The sequence below is a fragment of the Lissotriton vulgaris genome, chromosome 3_1, assembly GCF_964263255.1.
Source record: "Lissotriton vulgaris chromosome 3_1, aLisVul1.2, whole genome shotgun sequence".
NCBI classification, from domain to species: Eukaryota; Metazoa; Chordata; class Amphibia; order Caudata; family Salamandridae; genus Lissotriton; species Lissotriton vulgaris.
Window position 1 is genome coordinate 275,644,372 of NC_141689.1, and position 27,791 is coordinate 275,672,162.

General features: G+C 41.6%; 1 protein-coding gene across 24 annotated transcripts in view; it reads right to left on the minus strand.

The window, feature by feature from the left end:
* Nucleotides 1–27,791, minus strand: part of TCF4 (transcription factor 4) — an 822,748-nt gene that overhangs the window by 86,691 nt on the left and 708,266 nt on the right. For 12 of the 24 annotated variants that reach the window (XM_086960420.1, XM_086960412.1, XM_086960419.1 and 9 more), the window contains 3 exons: nt 20,388–20,455; nt 13,063–13,116; nt 11,064–11,142 (listed from right to left, as the gene is read on the minus strand). In XM_086960420.1, coding sequence (XP_086816546.1) covers nt 11,064–11,142; nt 13,063–13,116; nt 20,388–20,455 — 201 coding nt within the window. The remainder of the gene's footprint in view (nt 1–11,063; nt 11,143–13,062; nt 13,117–20,387; nt 20,456–27,791) is intronic. The other 12 variants (XM_086960423.1, XM_086960424.1, XM_086960433.1 and 9 more) reach the window with 1 other exon arrangement.

Genomic DNA, 27,791 nt, shown 5'->3' on the forward strand with positions numbered 1-27,791 from the left:
CGACTATTAAGGCGGTGCCGGCTCGCATACAGAAAAAACACAATCCAGCTGACTCCGACCCAGTCTTTGTGAAGGCTGACCCTCCAGCAGACTCTGTGATTGTAGCGGCGGCTCGGAAGACACAAGCAGTGTCTGCCTCTTCCTCAGTGCTACCAGACAAAGACAGCAAATCACAGAACTCGTGGGGTCGAAAAGTATGCAATTCTGCCTCTTCTTCTCTAAAGATCTCCAGTGCGGCCGCTCTATTAGGTAGATATGATAGAGCCCTATGGGATTCCATGGATCGTTTCAAGTCCAAACTACCAAAAGAGGACCAGAAGGACTTTGAGGAAACGCTGACAGAAGGCTGCCTAGTGTCTAATCAAATAATTAGCACAGCGGCGGACGGCGCAATACTGGCGGCTCACTCTTATTCTCATGGAGTTTGTGCCAGGAGGTCTTCTTGGCTGCACCTCACAGGCCTCAAGCCCGATGCACAACAACGCATCTTAAACCTTCCTTTTTCTGATTCTTCTCTCTTCGGGGAACACGCGGACGAGGAGATGAACCGAATGAAGACCGAGCTGGACACTGTGAAAGGGGTCGGTCTAGAGAAGAAAAAGGAGTTCAAGCGCCACTTTAAAACCAAAAAGGGCAAAGGGGCTCAACAGAGGGTTCAAACCCCTCAGTGGTTCCAAAACAAGAGTCAAGGCAAGTACCAATTTCGAGGAGGCAAATTGGGCAGAAGTTGAGGAGGTCACCAGCAGTCCTCTAACACGGCGAGGGGAGGAAAAGCCTGAGCAGTGGCTTTCTCTGGCGCCGATGCCCACTCCAGTGGGAGGAAGTGCTTCACAACATCTGGCAGAGTGGGTCAGCATCACAAAAGATCGTTTGGTGCTGAATATACTGCGCAATGGATACACGCTACGTTTCCGTGCGCTCCCAAAGAACATTCCTCCGAAATCTCTTCCCCCACCAGTTGGAACTGCTCCGGAAAGAGGTGAAAATTCTTCTGCAAAAAAAAGCCATAGAAGAAGTACCTCCCTCTCAAAGGGGAAAAGGAGTCTACTCCAGATATTTTCTTGTTCCCAAAAGAGATCTGAAGGACAAGTTCAGACCCATCCTAGACCTTCGTCTTCTAAACAAGGTCATAGTCAAAGAAAAGTTCTGCATGCTAGCTCTTCACCAAATATGTCCACATCTGCAAGTTGGGGATTGGATGTGTTCGGTGGATCTGCAAGATGCATACTTTCACATCCCGATTGCACTGCGTCACCGAAAGTACTTGAGGTTTGTGATCGGCAACAAGCATTACCAGTACAAAGTGCTGCCCTTCGGGCTCAAGTCTGCACCACGAGTCTTCACCAAATGCATGGCAGTGGTGGCGGCTTTCCTTCACAAGAAGGGGCTTTTCATCTATCCGTACCTGGACGACTGGCTCATAAAAGGTCCATCTCCTGTACAGGTAGCGAACGATTTTCAGCTTTGCCTCCGCCAGTTGCACAAACTCGGGCTCCACGTCAACTTGGAGAAGTCAGTCCAGCGGCCAACACAGTCCATCCACTACCTAGGCTCTGTTCTGGACACAAAATTGGGAAAAGCGTTCCCATCGGAGGAGAGACTTTTTTCTATGCGGCAGAAATGCAGAGTTCTGCTCGAGTCGAGAAACCCAACAGTCCGACAGGTTGCCTCCCTGCTAGGTTCCATGGCGTCCTGCATATTTCTCATATGGAACGCCAGGTTGAAAATGCGTCCTTTACAGCAGGCTCTGGAAGACCAATGGGACCAAGCGACAGGGCATTGGGAGGACCGGATCAGTCTGCCCCAAGCAGCAAAGACTTCCATCAAATGGTGAACTCGACCGCAGAATGTTCTGGTGGGAGTGCTTTTTCACCAACCTCTCCCAACGCAGTCAACAGTGACAGACGCTTTTCTACAAGGCTGGGGGGCACACATGGTGTGCCTTCAGATTCAAGGTCGGTGGTCGGCGCAGGAGCAGACCTATCATATCAATATGCTGGAGCTCCGAGCGGTGCATCTTGCGCTCAAAGCTTTTCTTCCAGCGATCAATACCAACTCAGTCCTGGTTCAGACAGACAATACAACCACCATGTTCTATCTGAACAAACAAGGATGCACAAGGTCACGCCCTCTCTCCCTGGAATCACAGGCAATCTGGCACTGGCTTCTCGCTCGAAATCTCACAGTGGTAGCAGTGCACCTCCCAGGCGAGTTAAACGTCAAGGCAGACGCACTCAGCAGGCACTTCGAAGATCAGCCAGACTGGGTGCTAATTGACGAGGTGGTACACTAGCTTTTTCGTTGTTGGGGTCGTCCGACTATAGACTTGTTTGCAGACGATGAAAACAAAAAATTCCACTCCTTCGCATCCAGATTCCACCGGCCGGGGACGCAGGGGAATGCTCTCTTGATGGATTTGGTCAGAAACATTTGCTTACGCATTTCCTCCCCTATCGCTGATCCCAAAGGTGGTTTCCAAGCTCCTCAGGTCAAAAATTGAGAAGATTCTCATAGCTCCGGACTGGCCACGGCAGTGGTGGTACCCGGACCTTCTTCATCTGTCTGCGTGTCCACACAAACGGCTACCTTGCAGGCCAGACTTGTTGAGCAAGATGAACAGGAGGATTCTGCATCACAACCTTCCGTCACTGAACCGGACAGCATGGCTCCTGAAGTCCTGCAGTACGGACATCTGAACCTGCCTCATGAATGTATGCACATTTTAAAAGAAGCTAAGAGGCCTTCTACAAGAGCGTCTTATGCGTTCAAGTGGAAGAGGTTTTATATGTGGTGCAGGGAGCGCCAGCTTGACCCTACTACGGGGCAGGAGGAGGTTGTTCTACCATACCTCCTTTCCTTAGCAACATCTGGGTTGAAGTATGCTTCCATTAGAGTGCATCTTTCAGCCATTGTAGCGTATAGGAAATCACCAAGCCAACTTTCTTTCTTTCAAGTTCCAGTGGTCAAGGATTTCCTTCAGGGGTTGAAGAAAGTCTATCCCCCTGTGCGAAATCCTTCTTCTCCTTGGGAGTTGAACCTGGTTCTATCCAAGTTGATGGGGCCTCCTTTTGAGCCCATCCACAAGGCCTCGTTACAACACCTCTCTTGGAAGGATGCGTTCTTGGTGGCAATTACATCAGCGCGAAGAGTAAGTGAGATACAAGCGCTGTGTACAAAAGAACCCTACACTGTTTTCCACCACAACAGAGTAGTCTTAAGAGCACATCCATTCTTTTTACCTAAAGTGGTCCCTGATTTTCATAATAATCAGTCAATTTCTCTTCCATCTTTTTTTCCAAACCCTACGACCCCGGCTGAGCGGTCTCTGCACTCTTTAGATCTTAAGAGAGTGCTTAAGTTTTATTTGGAAAATATCAAAAGTATTAGGAAGACGGATCAGCTCTTTGTCAACTATGGTTCAATGAGAACAGGCTTTCCAGCTGTCAAGAGATCCATCTCCAGATGGATTGTTTCCTGTATTAAATTGGCTTATCAGCTGGCGGGCAAGCCATTACTGTTGTCACCTAAAGCACACTCTACTAGGGGGAAAGCGGCCACAGTAGCTTTGTTACACGATGTCCCTATGTCTGAGATTTGCAAGGCTGCAACCTGGAGATCAGTTCATATCTTTACAAGGCATTACTGTCTTGAATCTGATTCCAGGACTGATACTCAAGTAGGGCAAGCCTCTGAGTAATCTATTTGGGTAGCTTGCGGCCTGTACAAGCTTAGTTTTTCTAGGCTTAGTATTGATATTACTGTTTATCATTACTCCTTTGCCCGCAGGGAGATGAGGTGAGGCTCGCTATTCTATTCTAATGCTTATGACTATTGATGAGGATCCCCTGGAAGAGAAGGATTAGTTACTTACCTGTAATCCTAGTTCTCTTCCAGGGGTATCCTCATCAAAGTCATAAGCAAATCTCCCGCCTCCCCGGGCTAAGGATTATTTTAAGTTGGAGATATGGTTAACCTAAATGTTTCATGGTTTTTTTCAGTCTCCGCAAAGAACAACTGACCTAACTGTCACCCCTGAGGCATGATGGGGAGCTGGGGGTCATGGGTGCCTTAAAGGCACAGTTGTCAGTTTGCTGCATGTTTATGCAGGTTAGCTTTTCAGTCTTTTTAGACTGTGGTTTTGCAATGCAGCCTGGGAGCTTCCTATGCTTTCATTGTTTCATGAGAATTTCCACTGCTTTCTGAGCATTAAAACAGTTCTGAAACAATACTGTTGTTGTCGCTCATGTTTATAATGCATGTTTGTTCATGATTTATGGAAATTCTTTACAGCATAATTCAGCTCTGGTGTTTATTAGGCTGCAATTGCTTATGTATTTATATATATATATATATATATATATATATATATATATATATATATATATATATATTTATATTATATATATGGATATATATATGTGAGGCACATATAATATAATTTTTCCGGGGTCCCGTGCATGGGCGGGAATATTCTAATGCCTATGACTATTGATGAGGATCCCCTGGAAGAGAACTTTTGGTTCCCAGGCAGAAGTACCTATCTCTAATTTTAAGGAATGTTCATTGGGTACTAAGGTAGCCTTTGAAGATTTTGTTAAGAGGGTTGCTAGAAACACAGATTAGTTCCATGAGGACCCAGATAAGCGCTCTCATTGAAGTAAGATTCGGCCTCATGGAGGAAAAAATTGAGTAGCTGAAAGTGGTCGTAGGGACATTTAGTAACACACTGGATAAATTACCATCTGGCCACGGTATTAAGGGTCCCAACCCCCCACAATCACAGGGTTCTCGGCCCCTCAATCAGAAGAAATTGTATGGAACCCCAAGAGCACTACAAACAGTAACTTATCTACACGTGTAGTTGAGGACTCCGAACTCAAGGACGCCCCTCGGGAGGAAAATAAGAGTAGACAAGGAAAGATAGAGGAAAAAACCTCAATAAAACGATTTTGCAACCTAGCCTAGACATTTTAGATTTACCACCTGTCTCCTGCCCTATGCAATAATTTTAACAGGAGCACTGGCACTAATACAGGGACAGAGCGAATCTTGGTTCACTCTACGTAATAACGTGGCGGACTGGTTGATCAAATTTAAGAATTTTAGTCCCCAACATATTAATGAAATTCTGACGGTCCGTAGAGTCGGGTGGGTTGGTACCTCAGCAAAGACCATCTCTGGTGATTGCATTGTCATAAACTTTCGACACCCCGAATGGTCCCATCTCTTTTAAAGTACAAGGAGGAATTTTCCCCTCAAAATTCTAACATTTCAGCCCTCCCCCTGGGTTTCTTCTACAAACCTACTCTGAGGTCCAGAGGAGAAGGGAATGGCTCAATCGTAACACCTAATAGGTTTGAGGCATTATCCCCTCTAGAAGCAGTGGACTGACAATCACCCCACTCTGTTAGAAGTACGTCCAGCTTGAAGTTAAGACCCAGAGAGGTTTATTCAGAAAACTCCTCTACCATACCTCAAACGGCAGAGGAGCGGGCATCAATAACATTAATTTACATTCTGAATTCCATCTCGCTCTTAGCAGAGATTGAGCAAGCCCCTCCCACAGTCAATTCCGGTAACAGCTCCATACCACAGAGTTTGGGCCCAAAAAACAATGTAGGTTTAAGTTCCGGTATCACCGCAGATGTACTCCCACTAATTCAAGCAGGAGGCCCTGCAATAGCTTTCCCTCATGAAGAAAAATCCACGAGAGGGGTGCAACTCAGTATTGTTTTTTGGAACATTGCCGGCCTACGCTCTAAGGTCAATCTCGACGAGTGGCTTACCTTCTCGCGGACCTATAGTATTCTGTGTTTTCAAGAGACGTGGGCGGTATCACCCATTCATTTAAATGGTTATAAAACCTTTTTCTCGCCTGCGATTCCGTCTATCAGGGCGCGCAAAAGTAGGGCTAGCGGTCCATATTTCCAACTTACTCTCAGCGCGGGAAATTATAGCCCTAAAATTGGAGGCTAATTTCCAGATAATTATCCATGACATTTTAAATTGGACATCTTTGTCATAGTTAATTTTATTAACAACTTACAGCAATCTCAGCTGATCGACACTCTGAAATAAATGTGCTATATCCTTCTAGAACTTAATAATACATTTCAAAGGAAAAGCCCTTACGTCATCTGGGGTGGCGACTTTAATTTATCCATGTGTGCCCACAACGAAAACATAACCTGTGGCTTACTAGATGAGCGCGATAACTATTTGACTCATTTCACGCTCACTCAGAGTGGGGTTTGTTTAAATGAGACTACATTTATCCTTCAATTGGTCCTGGCTAATGAATTAATGTCACCCATAGTTCCTCTTATTCCAACTTTTAATGGTAGAGGAGCCTCTAGCTGCATAGATTTTATCTTTCTGTCCAGCATGGCCTCATCTCTTATTTCGGATTTTAAAAACTCATGATTGTGCTTTTGGTGACCATTTTCCTCCCATTGGGGCGAGGAAAAACCAAACAGATGAGATCACATGGTGAGGAAAGTTTTGGTCCTGAACAGACTAAACGGTTACACTCTCAAGTGGGAACATGCCGATTCGGTAAAGATCACTGAAAAAGTTGTTAAGAACTCTATGATAGCAATCAATAACTGTTTGGATGATTCCTCTACTCCTTAGGTGATCCTAGATAACTTTATGGTTGTTATTAAATCCGTGAAGGATGCCCTATGTATTAAATCTAAAGGGAATAAGAGAAACAAGGTGGGTTGGTTTAACAATACATGTACAAAAGCATACTCAAACCTTACAAAAATGCCCTTCATAACTCAGTAAGAGATAGCCAAGAAATCATCCATCTTAGAAAAATTTATCAATTGGCAATACGACAAAGGAAAACTGAATTGAAACAGGAGCTATGGGCCGAACTCCATAAGAGTTGCTTAACGAATGACAGCGCTGCTTTCTGTGAGGTAGTCAAAACCCCATTTCTGTCCGTATCTAGGGAAACAAGTAAAACAGAAATAACAATTGACGAATCGTCCTGGGTAGAACATTTTTCCCAGATATTCGGACAAAATGCTAACTAACCGACAGCCCAGTACCGATCAGTGATGAATAGCATGTGCACAAATCCTCCATTCACCCCTCCTGTTTTAGATTTCACTTTGGCCAAAGTTGAGCAAGCCTTAACGGCAAGCAAAGGGGGCAATGCGCCAGACCCTGATGGGGTCCCGGTTGACCTCTACAAATTTAAAATGAACCTTTGGACGCCAATACTGCTCAGGGTCTTGGAAGCGACCTGTAAAGTCGGACTGTTGGACTCATGGTTAGACTCCATCCTGGTCCCGGTATTTAAAAAGGGAGATCGCCAAAGTCCATCTTGCTATCGTCCCATTTAATTACTGGGTTCTTTGGGAAAAGTTGTGGGGCGCATTATATTAGAGCGCCTACAACACTGAGCTGACGACAACAAGATATTATTGGATCTCCAGTATGGATTCAGGGAAGGTCTGTGTGCCACTGAGCAAGTTTTATATTTGACTTTACTTATGGGCAAATATGTAAATGCTAAAGGTGGGAAATTGTACATGGCCTACGTAGACTTAACATCAGCCTTCGACTGCGTAGGCCTTTCAAAACTATGGGGCATTTTAACAGCAATGGGTGTTGATCTCTCCCTAGTTCATTTTCTACGCGAAATGTACACTAATGCTACGGCCAGAGTGAGATTTGGAGTAGGAGGAGAGTTGACAGCACCGTTTAGGGTTGAGCGGGGTGTCAGACAGGGTTGTGTCCTGGCCCCCTACCTTTTTACCCTTTATAGAAATGGCTTCGAAGAAGCCATGCTGGAGGGGTGCCAGGACCTACCTCAAATTCAAAATCGTCCGATTCCCGCTCTCCTCTACGCGGTTGACGCAGTGATTATTGCCCGCACTCCCCTGGAACTCCAACACTCACTCAACAGGTGCAACTCCTTTATGTCTAATCTTGACTTAAAAATTAACATTAAAAAACGTTTATAATGAATGTAGGGCCTAAGCATAAAAAAAGGAGACATTTTTATCAGCAATTCCAGGGTGGAGAATACAACTACATACCCCTATCTTGGAGTTTTAATAGATGACAAAGGCTCATGGAAAAAAGCTATAGAGGCCAGAAAGTTGTTGTTTTTAAGGTCAACCATGGCGTTAGTAAGTTTTAATCAGAGGCTAGGAAAAAGACCTCCGGTTGAGATGATCCGCATATATCAGGCAAAATGTATTAGCACTGCTATTTATGGAGCAGGGGTGTGGGGCTATGTACAGGTGGAAGCCATCCAAAAAGTGGAGAACAGTTTCCTCAGGTGTCTCCTCACTGTTACGCAGGGCACTTCGACCTTTGGCTGCCATCTAGAACTAGGTTTGCCTTATATCACGGACCCCATAAAGATGCAGCCAATCTTGTTATGGCATCGCCAGGGCCGGTTCTAGGATTTGCGAGGTCCTGGGCTAAAAGGGAATGCGCAAGGCCCCTCTAATGTAGATAAGTGGCCCCTTGCAAGGAGACCATTCACAGACACTGTGGGAGGCCTATTGTCCAGAATTTTGTCGCCCCCCACAGTTTTAACTTTGAGCCCACAAGCATTTCTCACACCTTCAGTCCGAGAGGTGAGAGTATTCCTTGTGGGCTAAAAGTTAAAACTATGGGGGCGCCAAAATGATGGACAATGGGCCTCCCACAGTGTCTGTGAATGGGTCTCCTTCAATTGAAGGAAGCGTCTCCCTCCCTTATGTATCCAGATACCATCCCCGAGAGGCCAATGGAGGGGGCCCCTCCATTTCAAAGAAAGGTGACAACTTTCTTTGAAATGGATCGCCAGGGAACCGACAGGACACATCACCAGTGCGTGGCCCCATGCTGGTGCGAGGCCCTGGGCAGCTGCCCACGCTGCCCATGCCTAGCGCCGGCCCTGGGCATCGCCTTTGGTCATCAACCAAGTTACTTTTCACCCAAAGTCTCCTGAAGGACTGTCTCACACTCGAAAACTCTGTCAAGATCGGCTGGCTCCGATATGTTAAGGAGTTTTTACACGACTTGGGATTAGAGAAATATTACCACAACCCCCCATTAATAGCGGAGCTATCAAGGAAAAGGTTAAAAACTCAGTGCCTGTGTCATCTAGTGGATCTTCGACTGGCCTCTGAAGCCAATAAAACTTTGGTTCAGCATTCTTTGCTGATTCAATGCTGACCCCTTTTAGGTTTAACATTTTCCATCGATTAGTTACCTTTCCAACTGTCAACGATTGGTCAAAGCTGCTCTTGTGATGGCGTCTTAACCCAATCTAATACATTTGACCCTTTTTTGCAAATTTTATATTGAACCTAGAAAGCGTTGGCTAGTTCCAATCTTAAAAAGTCTAGGTTTACACCAATGCCGTCCATCTTTTATGGTCCTTCAACTCCTGGACTCTTGACTGCCTGGCACTAAATATTGCTAAATTTCTAAAATGTTGTATTAGTCATAGGAGTAACTTATAACAGAAGATTATTTGATATGTATGTACTTTTATGGTTTTCTCCTAACTGAAACCGAATAAAGTAAACTTTGACTTTGACAGTCTGACGCCTAGGGTTATTCTAAAGTAAGGAATCTAACACTAACCTGTTTCTTTCAGATGTGCTCTATCTAAGCATGATATCTTTTGAAGTGCATACACATGAATTTATATGGATATTCATATATATTTTTCAACAATCCCCAACCTTGTACCTTAATATAGGTACTAAAAAGATGGATGGTTCTGGCATTCCTTTTTTTGCATTGCGTAACTGTGGAAGTCTAAGCCTATAACACATAAATGATCAATCTAAAGATCTGTAAACAGCTCAAAGTCTAGAGGTTGTCACTTAAGTTGCTGTATTCTCGGACGATAGTGGCTAGCACCTGGAACATCTTGGTCTCTAAGTTTGGTTATCAACCAAGAAGTATCAGTGAACTGGCAGACAGCAACAATAATGGCGGATTAAACAACTTTCTTCATGGGGTTCCTTCTTTTCGATCCTAGTTCCAGCCTTACATCTACCAGAATAATTACGGAGGTTTCCAAAAGTGCCTTGTAACTGATTAGTGCTAACATGTTGAAGGTGTGTGCTGACAGAACCTTTAACCGCTCCTCACAAAGCCTGTAACTGTCACAGTTTACTTTATTTGTTGAAGCAACTATTCCATCACTCTATCTGTGCTGACCAATAAAGGAAGCTAGGCATTTTATTCTAAGGGCACCAAGTTAGGAAATCCTCACTTTTTGAAAATTAGGCCCTCGCTAATAGGGCCATTTTAGAATCAGCCCATTTGTATTCATTAAAGCTGTTCGAGATTGCTAGTACCCAGGTTCAACTGTGCATAATGTATTCTATCTTTAGATGATTTGCTCACATATGTATTCTATTAACTTATACTCCAAATATTATTTAAATGCTAGACATAGGCACATGAGCATTTGACTACATAGCTGCATTATGGAACTCGAGGATAATATATGGAATGTGTAATCACCAATTCAGAGAAATATAGTTATGTGGGGAAGCCAGTTAATCAAACCGGATGGTTCACTTGGAGAAATGTACTTTTGGCGACTTGAGAACTTGAACATGAGATGATATTGTAAACTAATTTGTATGTAGAAAGTCTGCTTTATATATTAATTTCCCTGTCAAACTAGTCTAAATATAATAGTGTAAGGGATTCTGTCCCCAAGTAATTTTTCAACTTTAGGGCATGGGGACTTCTTGGACAACGAATGCTCGCACATTGCCAGAAGTAAGTCCAAAAAAATTATCAATCCAAGTTTCCAGATGCCAGCATCTCTCCTTTAACAAATATAAATGTACACCATCAGAATACCACACATTCACAACTACACATGTACACATTCTGAAAACCAGATTTACAATTGCAAATGTACGCATTCTTAGCACCACTGCTTTACAAATGTAACTGTACGGATTCTGAACACCACACATTTACAAATAAAATGTATGCAATCTGAGCTCTATGCATTTACAAATACAAATGTACGCAATGCGCATATTTTGAGAAGAGAAAAGCATAGCAGATTATTGTACCTGAGAGCGAGGGTGGTGATCCGACAGGAGTTGAAGGGTTTGAAGAGAAACTGTTGTTGGTGTGATCTGGAGAATAAATCTTTATCAAGACAAAGAAAAGACAAGCGATTAATCCACCGCATTTGAAGGAAGACAAGAAAACTAAGCATTCACGTTTGCAACGCCGTAACACCACTGAACGAGAAGTAGGACATTTGACACTGATTGTTCACCCCTGATCAAATCGACTTAAGGGTGTGTGTTAAATATTAAGTAGCAAATACATCTGAATTGACACTGTAAATATTTGGAGAGTTACATTCTGCACACATGTAATTACATTTTCTATTAACTACTTTAGTTTCCATCTCTGATCACAATTCGGCATACTAAGCACATTCACGTATAAAGGAGAAATAAACAAAATAAGATAAACATTCTTAGGAGACCATATGTCTTATACTATACATGATCAGAGTAACACATTTAAATTATAGGCCTTCGTTCTCATTGGATTTGTGACAGTAATGCTTCCTATCACCAATAACAAACTGTGGCTGTAACAGACCATTGGTGAGGAACATGAAGGCAGCAGTATATATCCAAAACTAAGTGCAGTTCCCACACATAAACAACTTCATACAAATTGTTAGCGTGAAATGTTAGAGTGCTTCATGTATCTAGAACCCATAACGCGTATATTACTGGCGTGGGTTATGACAAAGCCATTTTTAAAGACTGCTATATCATCCTTCATACGATCCCTCCAACTTTAAATCAGTACTCAAGTGTCCCAGAGCTGCACCAAAACATATACATACGGTTTATGCAGTTTCTAGTCAAACGAAAGCGGAGTTTGCGCATGCTCACATCCTCCTTGCAATGTGAAAAGTTAGTCAACTGTCTGTTCCCCAATTAATACAAACACCAGATCAGTAGCCTGAGTCCTAAGACGTAGGCTCAGTTATGTCCGCCATATTAAAGAAAACCCCTTAAAGAATTGGAATAACTGCTAATGCTGACATCCCAAATCTCAATATTCTTCTAAACAGTAAGGCATCATTTAAATTATATATTTTTTTTAATGTATATGGCGTGGAGCTAGATGCAAACTATCCTAATTACATTATTTACTTAGTGGGGCATTCAGAAAAGATTTGAGACAGTTTGCAAGAATAGTGTCATTTAATAAGGTAATATCAGAGCAAAATGATTATATATAGAGGTTTTGTTTAAGAGGTTACATGTGTGATTAAATATTGCAACAGTGATCCTATAGAACATCAAAGATGTGCGATGGCAAGGAAAACTGTCCTTTCATTGTTTAGAGCTACCCTTCTTAAAAGCAAAAAGAGAGATCCTGCCCTCAATGTGAAATGTAGTTTTGGCGACACAGGGGTTTCAAATCTTTTCTTTCATAAGCTTCTAGACAATCGAGGCCGTCATATATTTACGTCTCTTACTTTTTACTGCATTGTCATTTTCATGGCCTCATATTTAACATGTATTTCTACCTGATGTCAGATACTTGATTGAACTTTGTGTGTCAAGCCTAGGTCACCTAAGTTATGGTTTTACAGGTTTCTTTCCTTTGCAAATGTTTTACTCTAATGTCGTCATACCCTATATAATGTGTGTGTGTGTATATATCTGCTAGCTAAAATAACATATTTGTACTCTTATGGAACAAATACAGGAATAAAGAAAAGGCTAGTTCAAATTCTCCAGCTCGGGTCATCTCAAATAAAGTGGATGAGGCTCTATGAGCCACCTATTGCAGAGTTGATTTAATTTGTAGATGACTTTGAACAAATCTAATTTTCAAGTTGGGAAGGTTGTTTAGAGAGCTTGCAGACCATAACCCGTGATTCATCTGTACTCCTAATAGAGGGGACACATTTTGCTTCTATAAAGAAGGAATCTTTGCTACAGGAATTATTATCTTAGGTTGAGGTGGGCATGCGACTCTTGATCATGCTTCAACGGTCAGCTGTTTGCAGTAGTCTTGTTCATGACTTGCCTGAGGGAAATAGTCCAGGTCAGTGGTTTGGCCTTCCAATGGCTCCGCTAATTTCTGGAGGAGAGGACACAGATAATTCAGATGAGCAAATGTTCATCCTACCCTGATATCATCAACTGTGGAGTACCCACAGAAATCATCATATCTTCACTCCAGTTCAATGTAGTTTCATGAAAGACAGCTAGAGTCCCATAATCGGACAAGAACTCTGTTGACACGTGCGCTAATTACATGCAGGTGTGTTTAAAATTCACTGGAATTGGTGGGAAAATTCTCCCGAACAGTGTTTTATCTAAGGTCTTTGACCAAATGGCCAGGAATTAGATTAACTTCAGTTCACAAAAGAGAAACTAGATGATATCTGATAAATAAATCATATGCAGGATTGGAGATAAATTAGTAAATATTATCAAACTGAGGTGGGACTGTATGCTTAATCAAAGTGGTTAAACATAACACCTTCGAACACCAAGAGGAACGCTGGGGTGCATAAAGAGGCAAAACTGGGTTGAAAGAGGTATTTTTCCAATATGTATACTAAGAACTTATTTCAGAATTTGTATCCAGTTTTTAAAAACCACTTATCCAGGGCTCTGCAAATACACTTTAGTCAGTTTACAGACTGGCTGACAAGGATATTAAACCAAATGCTTTAAACAAAGGTTCTCCAATGAAAGGCTAAAGAACAGAAACATGTATACATAGAGGGAGGGCAGCAACAAGATTGAAATATAAAAGTTGTTAAAAGATATAAACAGTATCACATAGAAACAATTTTCAGTGAAACCCTACTCATGGAGGTGCAGTGCCCAATGTTAGACTGATGACGGGAGGAGATGACAAAGAATCAGCTGCAACAATTCAAAAGAACCATTCTGGTGAAGACAAGCGATGAAGGTAAAAAGGTAAATGTATTTTTCTTTCTAAGAAAAGAAAAGTGGAGCAGTAGTTTTCACAAAACATGATGTAGGCTGAAGGCAATGGGGAGGCATTGCTTCATTAGCAGAGGCTAGCTTTAAATACCACCAAATTCGAAGTTGTTATTGGGAATGGGAAGGAGCCTGGGGAGTGCAGGCCTCACTGATCGTTATTATAGGCACTGGTAAAAGTGACCTTAACATGTTAGTGTCCATATGTCTTCTACTGCAGAAACCCAGTTGTTAAGAAATACCATTCACATTTTCATATATTGTGATAGTCTAACCATTGACTGAAATGACTCAGTTTAGCACCAGGGTTTAAGTCGAACGTAAAGTAAATGTATCATACTGTTTTATGAGGGACTTACCTCCTGAAAGTGAACGGGTCATGAGAACTAAGCTGAGCTGAAACACTTTTAGGAGGCCAAGCAAGTTCACTTAAGCCTAATTCCATGTGATTAAACTAATAAAAGCCAACTCTTTCAAAGTTTTATGGTGCACATGATGTCATCACATTTCTGCCATATGCCTCCAAACTGGCTTTTTGTTAAGAATAGCAACATATTAAATCTCTACCTTCACTACATAGGGAAAGTCGTAACACCAACATGTCCCTCTTACCTTTTTTTCCGGAGTTTAGCTTTAAGTCACACAACAAAAAAAATCTAGCCTATCACCCTAGATGGATGCTCTCTTTATTTTCAAATTTCACGTTCGAAAATATATTCTAATCCACTTTTCAATTAACTATAAACTTTTACACACACACACACCTTGAAATCAGATTATAATTACCTAAAACTGCCTAATAGGTCCATAATGCACGTCACAGTCCGTTTTGAAACAAAATGTGCAAAAGAGTTCTGATTACTCTTACTAAACGTAAACAATGGGGCTTAAGCTGTTAGTACTGCAAGTTCCACACTGAAAGAACAAAAACACCCAATATGAGGAATTCAATCTCCATGGTGTGCTCTTATGTTTTGACTGTGTTAAGCATTTGTATTTTCCTAATCATATTTTACTAGTCGACTTTGGATATCTGACGCCTGCTGTGGACTAAATCCTACCACACAAGTCTTTACCGTCCCTGTCCCTTCAACGTCCAGTGGAGTCTCTGGCTTGACTTGACATCATGTAGACACTGCAAGATGTCCTATTCTGGCTGATGTCTCACAGTGTTTCTTGGTGGTCAAGTAAGTCTATCCTGTTTTATTGTGAATAGCTAGCCGACAATGCGTTTATAGTGTGCTCTAGGAGGGAAGTACTTGGAGAGGTTGGAATCAGTGCTCCACACATGTTGCAGTGATCTTGTCTCTGTGCTTAAATATGGAGCTAAGCAGAGGTTTAAGAGAGGCTAGTCTATTTGTTGTGCATAGTTGGAAGATGCTTAGCCTGTGTGAGAAGTGCTGGGTGTCATGCCTGAGGTTTCGAGATGTGCTCCAGCCTTCTGCAGCTAGCGTCTGTGCTTTGACATAAAAAAAGACCACAGAGATGTACATAGATAGGAGTTGAGCTAGCTGTTCATTCCAACCTCCTCTAGTATAACTCTGGGAATTAATTTTGTGGAAGAGGCCCCTTTCTTAGAGCTGCAAACAGAGTGTATTACAGTAAATGTCTTGATTATAGGAGAATAGGCATGCCTACTAATAACAAACTAGGCATTTCTTAAGAGAAACCGTATTTATCCCAGTAGAATGTCAGAAAAGGGGAGGACCCAGGATAAACAATAATTGGAAGAACTGTTGCTATCACCTGAATGAATATTCATCCGCCAAGGCAAGAAGTAGGAGAACCAGTCCCCCAAACAAATCAACAGAACTAGTAGGGATTTTGCCTACTAGAAATAGCTGTCGCCCGGAGATGGACTTACTTCCTGAGAGTCAGAAGCACTGGAGGCTATGGAGGGAGTGTTGCACCTGATATAGAAATCAAAGTGCGAGTCTACAGTTGGGAAAATTAACGGGGTTTCTAAGATGGGCAAAAAAACAAAACATTGTAATTATTTTTAAAAAATGACCATTTTACATTAAAACACTTTTTCTGTAAAATGTTGTATCTGGTCAGAGCTTTTGCTCTATTTGTGGATAAGACCGGACAGAAGCAGAAGCAACCATATGACCAAGATGCAACCATGTTGTAAAGTAAAACCATCTCACATATAGTTTTGCAATTTTTTGAAAAGGTGCTTGAAGGAGTTTCCTCTAATGCTAAGCTGGCCTCATGAGGCCGTGTTGACTACAGACTTTGAACTCCAAAATAGTAATTCAATCTACACACAGAAATTATCACCGAGACCAGCCATTTTATCTTATCTCATATTGCTCAGATAACGTCTCCAGGACTGGCCTGATTCAAAGGATTCTCTCTCCTAAATATTGTTTGCAAGCAGATATGTTGTGTGTATTCAGCCACCAATCTCAGCCCAACTCTACACACTACTGTATTGAACATGTAAAGTGCCTAGGTCTGTATTCTGAAGATCACATTCAAATTCATGGCTATTTTTCCTTTTCCATTGAAATATTCGAACAACAACTATTGTATTTGTTTCCAACAGCGCATTTGTACTTTACATAACTTTTCAACCTCGTTCCAACTGGTATTTTTGTATTCCCTTTTAATACTATTTCCTGCTTTTTAATTAAACTTGGCAGGACCGTTTTTCTTCAACTGTATTGTTTGGTTCTTCTCCACAGCTTCTACATATTTTCTCTGAAAATTACCTTGCTGATCAGGCCAAGCTAGCTAAGACGAGCTAATGTTAACTTAAATGAAATAACACTTCCTCCGTGGGATGTTCTATTTTGGCAGTGGGGGAAAACAGCAGTCACTGCTCATGTGAGCACTGTGACCCCTCTCCCATACAAATTTCAATAAAATGTCTTACTGCCAACAATAGAGAAAGTGTATCAAGTTACACTTAAAATGCCAAGTAAGACGGAAATTAACTAGATAGTTAAGTGCAGACATTTAAGTATATCTGATTAAACTTCAGATTTCCTCAAATGAAATAAAATTACATTGCCACTGAATTTATTTAATTAAGTTCAATATATTTTATTTGGGTCCTCACTATTATCCAAATCTTAGATTATTGGTCTGAAGACCTCAATAAACAAGACTTACTCACAAATAAGGAAGACAAACTGCTTTCACATGGAAATTGGTTAGATCACTAAAGAACATACCCTAAACAAAACAATCACAACATTGCTTCTTGTGTAACCTAGAGCACACACTGCTGAATGGAGTTATGTTATGTTATGTTATAGAGACTTATATAGCGCGCTTCCAACAACAGGTGTCTTGGCGCTTGTAGAAACATGAGCTACTGATCTGGGGTTTTACTAACTGCTAAACAACCAAGTCCTTAGTTCCTTTCAGAAAGCAAGAAGGGTGGGTATGGTCCTAAGATGCAATCGAAGAGAGTTCCACAGTCTGGCTGTGCTGTTAATGAACATTCTTGCTTCCCAGTTCACTTTCCTGATTCTTGTGCTGGTAATCAATCTAGCATTAGTTGATCGCAGATGTCTGATTGGAGTATGCCAGTTAGAAAACCATCCAAAGAAATTTCGGTCCTTCTCCGTGCAAGGCTTTATGGGACACATGGAGCGCCTTAAATTTAATTTGTTGTCGCACCAGGAGCCAATGAAGTTACCGAATGTCTGCGGCTATCGGCTGGTATTTGGGGATACACAAAATCAGTCAGGCTGCTGCATTCTGCATCGCCTGGAGCTTCCCAGGTAGTTTTACCTGGAGATTCATATATAAGCCATTATAATAGTCCAACTTTGACATGATTGGTGAGGAGACACCAGTCTTCCTAGTATTTCTGGGGATAAAAGAAAAGGTTTTCCTCAAGGTTCTAATGATACAAAAGGAGAGGACACCGCTTTAGACACCTGGGGCTCATATCTGAGCTTATCATCCATGATAAAGCCTAGCTTTTTGGCTTTAGTCACCAGAGGGGGAGGTGAGTCAGGATGTCAGGTCACCAGGCCAGAGACCATGCTGGAGAGAGATTGCTAAACAGAATAGCCTCTGTTTTACTCTAGTTCAGTTTTAGGAGGTGTCTCTGCTCATCCAACCGCTCAGGGCAGTCATGCAGTTGTGTAATCTTAGAGAGCAGTGGATATCATTGTCTAAAGCATAAGATGTTGGATTTTAATTTAAACTTTTAATTAAAGGGGCTAGTTCTGAGACCTAGATATAGAAAATGCTTTGGGCTCATGAAGAGCCCTGAGGAACCCTGCATGGTAAAGTAAAGGGTGAGGATTTAAACTGACCAAGATTTAGAGTTTGAGATCTCTCTGATAGGAAGGATGTTAACAACGTAAGAGCTTTACCTTTAACACCTATGGCGTTCAGACGGTGGACCAATAGACCATGGTCCACGGTGTTGAATGCTGCGGATAGGTCCAATAAAATAAGAGCTGCTGATACCTACGCCATCCAGTGCCATTCTTATCTCTTTGGTGGTTTTTATCAGTGCAGTACTGTGATTTGCTCTAAACCCAAACCGACTGGGGTCTAAAAGCTGATTGTCGAGAATAAAATTGGATAGCTCTGCATTAATTTTTTTTCCACAATTGTAGCTGGCAAAGGAAGTCTTGAGATGGGACAATAGTTGGCAGGATTGCTTGTATAAAGAGTTGTTTTTTTTTGTGTTTTTTTTTTTGAACAAAAATCCATATATGATGGATCGTGGGAACCTAGCCAGTGAGAAAATGTAAGGTTATCCCCAAATTTTGGGTTTGCCTTACCAGAAAAGAAAATGTATTTTCCTGAGTCCCCTCACTCACCCAGGGTTGCCCCTAGGTGACATGCTTCATCATTGGGGCCATCCCAAGTATCTACTGCTTGGGGCGTGCTGCGACTTGCGAAGGATATGTAGGAGCACTGATTTTGTGAAACTATGTGTGGTGCAGTGTATAGTGGAGTGGTGATTGGTGCTAAATTAAAAATACCTAGCTAGTGGGCTCAATTTTTTATTCCTGCTCCTAGTTGGTATAGTAAAAAGGGTAGATAAAGGAAATATAACTTATGTGGTCATAGTCCCTAATATCCTGTCGACATGTTTCAAGGTGTCCCCTACACCTCTTCTTCAGGACAACATGAGGGCCAGCCCCATGTATGCCACTCCTGTGAATAAACCAAAATTAAGGTAGGATAAGTATAGAACAAACCTAATGTGTGTGTCTCTCAATTATACATAAGGTTAACGCTGTACCCGCAGTATTTTTTAGTTAGCAATGCTATGTCCCATGGTCCGCCAGGGTGGAGGGGCCTGTAGACTTGGTCTCTGTAGCCCTCTGGCGATTCAACCTGCTTAGTCCCTGGCTCGACCGCATCTTGAGTTGGTTTTTCAAACTAATTTAGAAATTACGAATATGACAGCACACAACAGGGGAAAAAATAACCAGAATATAGAAAAACAAATGATTCAGAAATGTTTTGATGTCTAACATTTTATATCAAACATGTATGTAGGGTTTTAGACAGGAATCTGTAAACATCAAGAAAAACACAATTTTGTATATGTTAGTAGAATGCATGGAAACTACTTCAACTGAATTCATTTTTAAAAATATGTTTTCATTTATAACGTTTATTTGTAAAGAATGCCACCTTAGAGATAGATGGGTAAATCTGTGGCAATAAACAGGATAATGACTGCTTCTTCAAGTCTTTAAAAACACAAACTGGTCTAATGTCTCTGTTTAGCTTTATGGAGTTAGATCTATAGGATTTAAAAATGATATGAATCAGCCTAAGCCTCAGCTTTTATATAAGGTAATCAGAGGTGGAAAATAATACGATAGGAATCTTTGAAAAGGTGATATACAACCAAAACTATCTTCAAATTCTATAGAGTTATGCCTATCTGATTTACAGCTGAGCTCTGCTTGTATCTATGTTAATCCGAGGTGGGAAATACTATGGCAAGAATCCTTCAAGAGGTCGAAATTGTTAATGAACTCAAAGGAAACATGGTCTCTGGTTGATCATCTATATTGCAAGCCCAAACGAAAACTCAAAGAAAAAGTGGTTTTTAGGGAGTTTTGTAAACTAAAGTCTGACCTTCTTTAGCATAACCAATCAAATACATCTATGTTGGTCCCGTCTACCACCAGTCCCCTCTCACTACTTGCTTCAAGTTAAAACAATAAGTGTAACAAGACACCACACGTCAACTTTTGCTATTTTAAGATTCCTACTTTCCAAAAGGCTACACTTGCAACTCTTGTCCACAAAAATGCCCACCAGACCATAGGAAAATCCCCACCACCAGCCTGCACCTACTGGTAGGAAATTCATAATCCAAAATGTATTTTGAGCACGATAAAAATGACATTACTAAAGTGAGAAAAATATATATTTTTAAAGTAAATGTATCCTTACAGATGCAAGTGCCTTTCCCAGTGCATCACCCGTCTGCGAGCTGCCTGTTGTCCCACTTCCTCGGTTTGCTGCAAAATAAGAATTTTAAAGTAAGGTTTGAGACACTCGATCATTTTCCATTCTTTTCCCACTTACTCAAAATATAATTGCATTTTAATGCTCATTACATTACATGAATAGACAATTACCATTACTTTCTTTGCTAATGTAAATGTCAAACATATTTAAGTCGCAGTTCTACAGATAAATAAATATTTTGCTATTGTTCTTATATTTAAACTGATTGTACATCAATAGTACAAGTTGAGATTTGACTCTCGCAAATAAATGCAAATCACAGCGGAGGATGAGAAGCCGATCACAGCAAAAGCAATCAGCGTCACTCTTGAGGGGAAGCAACAGCTTTATTTTTCAAAAATATTTCTTACTGGCACCCTTCATATTTACAGGATAAAGTAGCATTATAAGACAGGCATCAAAGAGGAAACTGAAAGTGTGTCGCGTTGATATGGCGGTCTGGCAAAGAGGCTAGTAGCAATACTGTACTGCAATATTGCATGTTTAAGTATGCTTTATTCATTGAAATAAAAGATGCTATGCTAATCATTTACCCCACTACTGGTAGGCTAACAATACTGCACACATTGTTGTCTTGTGACAATGAAGTGGACATCAAATTAGGTATACTGGTGTAGAAGGGAACAGCTTTTCAAAGTTCCCTTTATTCACAAAGACTTTACACACTGAACAGAATTATTTATTTATTTATTTTTAACATTTGTTAAGCGCGAACAATTGCCCGCAGGCGTCTCGGCGCTGTACTTTGTATGCTCTCCTGTGCGGTCTTACGAGGTTAGAGGTTGAATAGCCATGTCTTTAGTTTCTTTCTGAAGGACATAAGATTTGGGCTGGATCTTATGGATTGCGGGAGTGTGTTCCACAGTTTTGGGGCGGCAACTAGGAAACGTCTGTCTCCCCAGTTAACCAACTTAGTTCGTGGTATAACCAATCGTTCAGTTTGGCTGAACGAAGTGTCCGAGAATGAGTATATGGGACAAGATGGTTTATCAGAAACTGAGGTGCTTGGTGATGTAACGATTTATAGACAATGCACAGTGTCTTGAATTTTATTCTGTTCCTGATAGGGAGCCAGTGAAAACTTCTCAGCGTCTCAGTTATAGGCATAAATTTGGGAATATCTGAGAGCAGTCTGGCTGATGCATTTTGGACATTTTCTTGATTACCCTGACTTGGGCATTGGCAAATAGGCCGTTGCAGTAGTCTAATGCAGACAGGACAAGGGCGCTGACCAGTGTCTTGCCTACATTTTTGGGAAGAAAGGGAAGGATTTTCCTAACCAAGCGTAGTTTGTAAAACGCTGTGGTGGCCGTCTGGTTGGCATGAGCCATAAAGTTTAACTTGTCATCGAAGATGACTCCCAGGTTTCTCACCTTAGTGGCAGGTTTGGGCAAGGCTCCAAAGGATGATGGCCACCAAATTGGGGACCAATTAGGACTGAGGTGGCCAATGGTTACCACCTCAGTTTTGTCGGAGTTTAGTTTTAAACAGTTTGCTGCCATCCACTGTCCGATGGCCAGCATACCTGTTTTAAAACTCTCCGCTACTGTTTCCCCATCGTTTGACAGCCAGAATCAGCTGGGTGTCATCCGCATATGAGGTAAGGTTCATCCCATGCGCTTTGATGGTTTTAGCGAGGTCCGACACATAGATGTTGAAAAGTGTCGGACTGAGGGATGAACCTTGAGGTACCCCACATGGCAGCGACAGCTCCGCAGACTCGAATTGTCCCAGGATAACTGCCTGGGATCTATCCGTCAGGAAAGATGCCAATAGTTTTTTTGCCAAGCCTTGCACGCCCATCTTTTCGACACGGTCGACTAAGACCTTGTGGTCGACCGTGTCGAAGGCGGCCGATAAATCTAAGAGGACCAGTAGTGCAGCACCACCTTGGTCTCTGATTAGTCGGATGTCGTCCGCCACTTTGATGAGCGCTGTTTCAGTTCCATGAAACTTGCGGAATCCAAATTGCGTTTCGTCGAGCAGATGCTCGATGAATTCCGCAAGTTGAGTATTCATGGCTTTCTCAACTATCTTGGCAAGAAACGGGAGATTAGCTATAGGCCTGTAGTTTTTCAATTCAGTTTTATCTAGGCCAGTTTTTTTCAATAGAGGCTTTTTAGCAAGGTCTTTTTTAAAAGGTTAGGGAAAACGCCTATACGGAACATTAAGTTACATATTTGAGTTATAACAGGAATCACAGTATCCATTAATGAGCGGAGGGTGTTCAGGGGACAGGGATCCAGTGCAGATCCAGATTTGATGGTTTTAATGATGTCCTGGATTTGGTTTTCTGTGACCTCTGCAAAATGAGATAGGTTATTACTTGTAAGTGGAGTGGTTGTATTTTCAGTGTTTTGATTATCACCAGAATTGAATGCTGAGAAAATATCATTCACTTTGGTGTAGAAGAAAGATGCCAGTGAGTCACAAAAACTTTGTGAGCTAGGGGGGGTCAAGTCAGGAACGCATCCTGCCAGCTGTTTGGTTATTTCGAAAAGCTTTTTATTAGAGTTTTTTGCGCTTTCGATTTGCTCGCTGTAGTACTTTTTCTTGGCCTCTATAATCAAGTGTTTGTATTGAGTTAAAAGTTCCTTATACGTCTTTCTACTTTCGTTGTCGTAATTCTCCCTCCAATGTCTTTCTTTATTTCTGCATTGCTGTTTAAGTTTTCTGAGCTCCTCAGTATACCAAGGTGCTGATGGGGAGCTTCTATTCCTAGACATCCTTTTTACTGGTACTAAATTATTGGCAGCCAGGTCCAGCCATGCTTGGTATTGCTCAGCAGCGATTTCTGGGTTATTGGACAGAGTGGGTTTTGAGATGTCTAATGCGTCCCTGAATTTAGGTATATTGATATCTTTCCATACCTTAAATGTTTCCTGTTTGGGGTCAGGTGTTATGACGGAAGGGGTTTTGCTAATTTTTATCATGGCCTGTACCAAGTAGTGGTCGGTCCAAGTCATCGGCAGGACGTCGGTCACTAGCAGATTCTCTAGATTAGTGAATATTCCGTCTAAAGTGTGTCCTGCATTGTGGGTAGGTCCCTTCACCAGCTGTGATGGACCGAAGACCTCCATTTCTGACTTTAGAGACATGGTGTCTTTGTCTTCGCTACAGTCAAGATGGAAATTGAAGTCTCCTAACAGTGTAATGGATTTATCAGTTGCTGAGGCTTCTAAGATAGTGGCGATTTCTGTAAGAAATTCCGACCGAGTTTCTGGTCGTCTGTATAGTAGAACGCCTCTAAAGTTGTAGGAGGGGGACAGGTAAATGTTAAATTGAAATGCCTCACATGCTGTGGAGGGAATTGCCGTGGTATGGATTTTGAAAGTATCTCGGGCAATTATGGCTATCCCACCTCCTCTTATCCCATGAGATTTACAAATAGAGCACTTTGTGTTAAGATACAAGTTTCAAATTGAGTACCAAATGTTTGCCACCCGTCTCCGATTATGTGATGCGACCTATGTATTAACAGAAAGAATAGCAACATTTCAAGAGGGGGGGGGAAGGGGGTGGGGGGAGAATGGGTTCGCAGAATGAACTGCCTAATGAATGTTAATTTGGCAGGTCTTTATTTGAGATCCCCTGCGATTTACTACACCAGACAACCATTCCTGTGTTTACATGCCCAGCATTCACAAAGAAGATAGTTTCGTTTTTCTTTTTTTGAAGAAGCCTGTGTTCCTTAAAGGTAATTTAAAAGTATCCCATAAAGTCTGCAGACACAATTCACAAAGGGGAGGGTATCCAAAGGAAACAACTATCACTTTGCAAAATGGCATCTCTTTAGAAGTATAAGTGCTTTGCAACAGCAACTGCAGTCCCAAGTCATTGATAAAAACCACTGCTTTTCTTTCTTGGTTTAGTACATAAATAACAGACCTTTTCTGGTTGCATATTTTGTGATTTTACGAATGGCAGGATTTGCTACTGCAAAAAGCATTTGCACATCTGCTCCCTTATGTCCAACTGCTCATAGTTTCGGGCCCACTCAAACTAGTACAGATTTAACTAACGTGGTACTTGTAAACCAGAGCTAATTTGTGGGGGTGGCTGGCACTGGCACTCCTTTCTATGTAAGGAGACTTATTTTTCAACATCAGAGTCAACCACAATACCATTGGTAAATAGTGTGTGTTGGCGTTTTCTGGTACACCACTAAATATACTGTCAAGAAACTAGAATGCACTCAAAAATATCCCTGCAGACTTATAAAGCGATAGCTGACAGCACCAAAATGTTAAAGGAAAATCGAGCAGAATAGAGTGAATCCAGATAAGCAAAACTGAACATATGACTCAAATACAAATTGATAAGTTGCAAGTAATCTACAATATTTGATGTGGCACTGTGAGTAAGACCTTTATAAGGGACTTCTACAATCAGCATGAAAATAATTTTTATTTGGGTGATTTGAGATGAGCTTTGGTGTAGAGAAAACTCTTTTAAGATTTGCACACACATTAAGGGGCCATTCATTGAGCCATTGAGGTATGTCAACTGTAATTTTCCCCAACAACCAAAAGATCTCCAAACCAGATTTACAGCTCTCTATTTCCTTAAGATTTGCACAAACATTAAAGGGTCCGTTCAGTGAAATACAGAGGTATATCAACTGCAGTTTCCCCAAGAACCAAAAAGATCCAAAAACTAGATTTACACAACTTCTTGTTTCCTAGTATACAAATGTGTTTAAAAACGGTCTTTTAACAGGAAAACGCAGACTGGAAGGTAAGATGATTCCAATGTTATTGGGCTCATGTTTTTTCACTATTTCACTGACAGCTGAATGGGCATTCTGTCTGGAGAACAAGGGACCCCTGTGATAAGGGAGGGAACACAAAGGGTTGCTGCAGAGTTGCCGAATACTTGGCAGAATGGCTCCTTTTAGACGCCACGTCAAAATCTTCTTCTCTACCCAACACTGAACAAATAACACTGCCTAGTTCCATACGTGGGTAAGCAGGGGTATCAGAGGTGACAGAGCATGAAGCTTCAGTGTTGCTATGCTCTTGACACAAAGGACATATCTATCGTGAGTCCAGCCATCGGATATTCATCTTTGCAGGGCCTGGAAATCTAGTAAGTTTGGGTAAACTGCTGAGCTGGCTTGTACACCTCATCGAATGGTGTTACTTTGTATCTTGTACTGTTAACATCTGTAGTGTAGTTCCTATTTTCCCTATAGGCCCTGCGCATTGGAATAACGTAGGACTGTGGTCTTCTAGGTCTCTACTGACTATGTTAGACTTAATTTAGGTTTGCGCCAGCTAGCTCAGAGGTCACTGGAAACTTTCTTGATTGAATAGGAAGTGATCAGCTTCCCTGGCTCAGACAAGAAGGGATTCAACTTCCGACAACCGCATAAACATGACAACTTTGCTCCCCAGAATAAGAGTCAATCTCTAGAGTTGTGTGAAACAATAGACAGCTATTTCACTCAGTCAGTTGTGCAGATTTAATTTCACCAGTGTGCAGAGAATAGAGAGACGGGCGTTTTCAATAAAAGATATTATTTATTGAGCAGTCTTCCTTCTCATGCAAGAGAAATGAATTGCCACAATTGCAAGACTTGTTATAATGAAATGTGCGTACAGTAAAAGAAGTATTACGAAATAATACTGTAAAAGCATTGATATGGTTTCTTAGCCATAAGATGGTTAAAATGAATAAAATATATACATTCATATATACATTGGCTAACGACCTCAACTGGTGCTTCTAACTATGCCTACCCCGGTGTACCTGACCTAAGCCTAGTACGTGGGAGGGAGTAAGTAAGTAGCAGTTTAAGTTAAGTTGGTTTTGCCAAGAGTTTGCTTCAAGAATTCTCTCTAAGGGTTTAGTCAGCACCGTTCCTCTGGAATGGAACGTAGGTGGTCTGGTATCTCCCTCTTAAGACCCGATATCACAGTCACCCGCAAGGGTAGGCTGGAAACGCCGGAGCTGGATTTTCTCGGCAGGAGAAAATACAGCGTCTTTCTCAGCGCGTCAAAGAGGAGGGGCAGCGTCCGTGGGTTTCTCGCATCTGCTGGGCTCTCTGCAAGGGGACAGCTGTTCTGCTCCAGTATTCACCACCACCGCGTGTTTGCTTAAGGCAACGTTGGTATATTTATACCTGAAAGGTGCCGAGTTTGACGTAAGTTTTTGGACATAAGACGTCAATAAAGATGTCACTAAGAACTGGTCGTTCTTACAGTGCTCGCAGGAGTTCTATTCCTAATCAAAACAAAGCAAGCGGGGCTTTCCCAGGTAGCTGGGGGTTTGGTATGTCGAAAGAACTCGGTGTGCTATCTAGGAATCTAAGGAAGTGGCTTCTGCTGTGTCATGGACTGCAGAGGCGGATTACTGAAATACTATGCCATTATAGGGATATGTATTGATTATAGCCGTATAGGGGCATGAGGTCACAATATTGATCGGGGTCCTAGATGAAAAACATCACCCACTCCACGATTTTATGTCCGTCAATTACTAAAAACTTAAGCAATAAAGATGTACGTGTATTCCTACCCACCCCAAAATACATTTTGCATTTCAAATGGTGTACATGAAATACATGAAAATGATAATAGGTTCTGTACGTTTTAAGCAGAGTAATCATTCAAAAACATTTTTGCATATATATTCAGTTGAACTATTTGCGAAAAATTACACATGAAATGTCTCTCAATACAGAAAAGAAAGGCAAGACTATTTCATCACATATAAATACAGTTGCTGTAAAATGTGCTAGAGGCTGAGGTAATATTTTGTCTCTAGATCTACTAAAAATAGAAGCTCTGTTCTTTATGAATAGTTCTACTTTAAGCAAAGTACGTGTGCCAGAAAAAAGGTAAATATTTTGGAATTTTGGAAAAAATAATTTCATGATGAGCGGGGGAAAAAATAGTTCCAAACGCTTTTCAGCAGCTTTTGTTTATCAAAGCCGAAGGCCGAATTCAGAGTTCATGGGAACGCTGTGTGCCGGATTGTTTTCCAAAAAGTTATTGTTTCTGTTCAGGGGAGAACATCATTTCAGACAGGCTCGCAAAGAATTGGTCTACATATTCAGGTGACAGTTCGACCAAGTTCGATAATGCTGTAACTTGGCAGTTGTGAGAATGATTGCTATCATCGATTTCAGGATCATCAATGCTCACAGAAGGTCGTACCTGGGTGATGTTGCTTTCATTTCTTGCTTCACTGCCACCACCTAGTCGTAGCGCAGGAGTCTCAACGAATGCCGTCATCAGGATTGGTAACCGCTGGGGACAACACGATGCGTGAGCCGTTATTGGACTTAGCAAAGTATAGACATCCATTGGTACTTCTGATTGT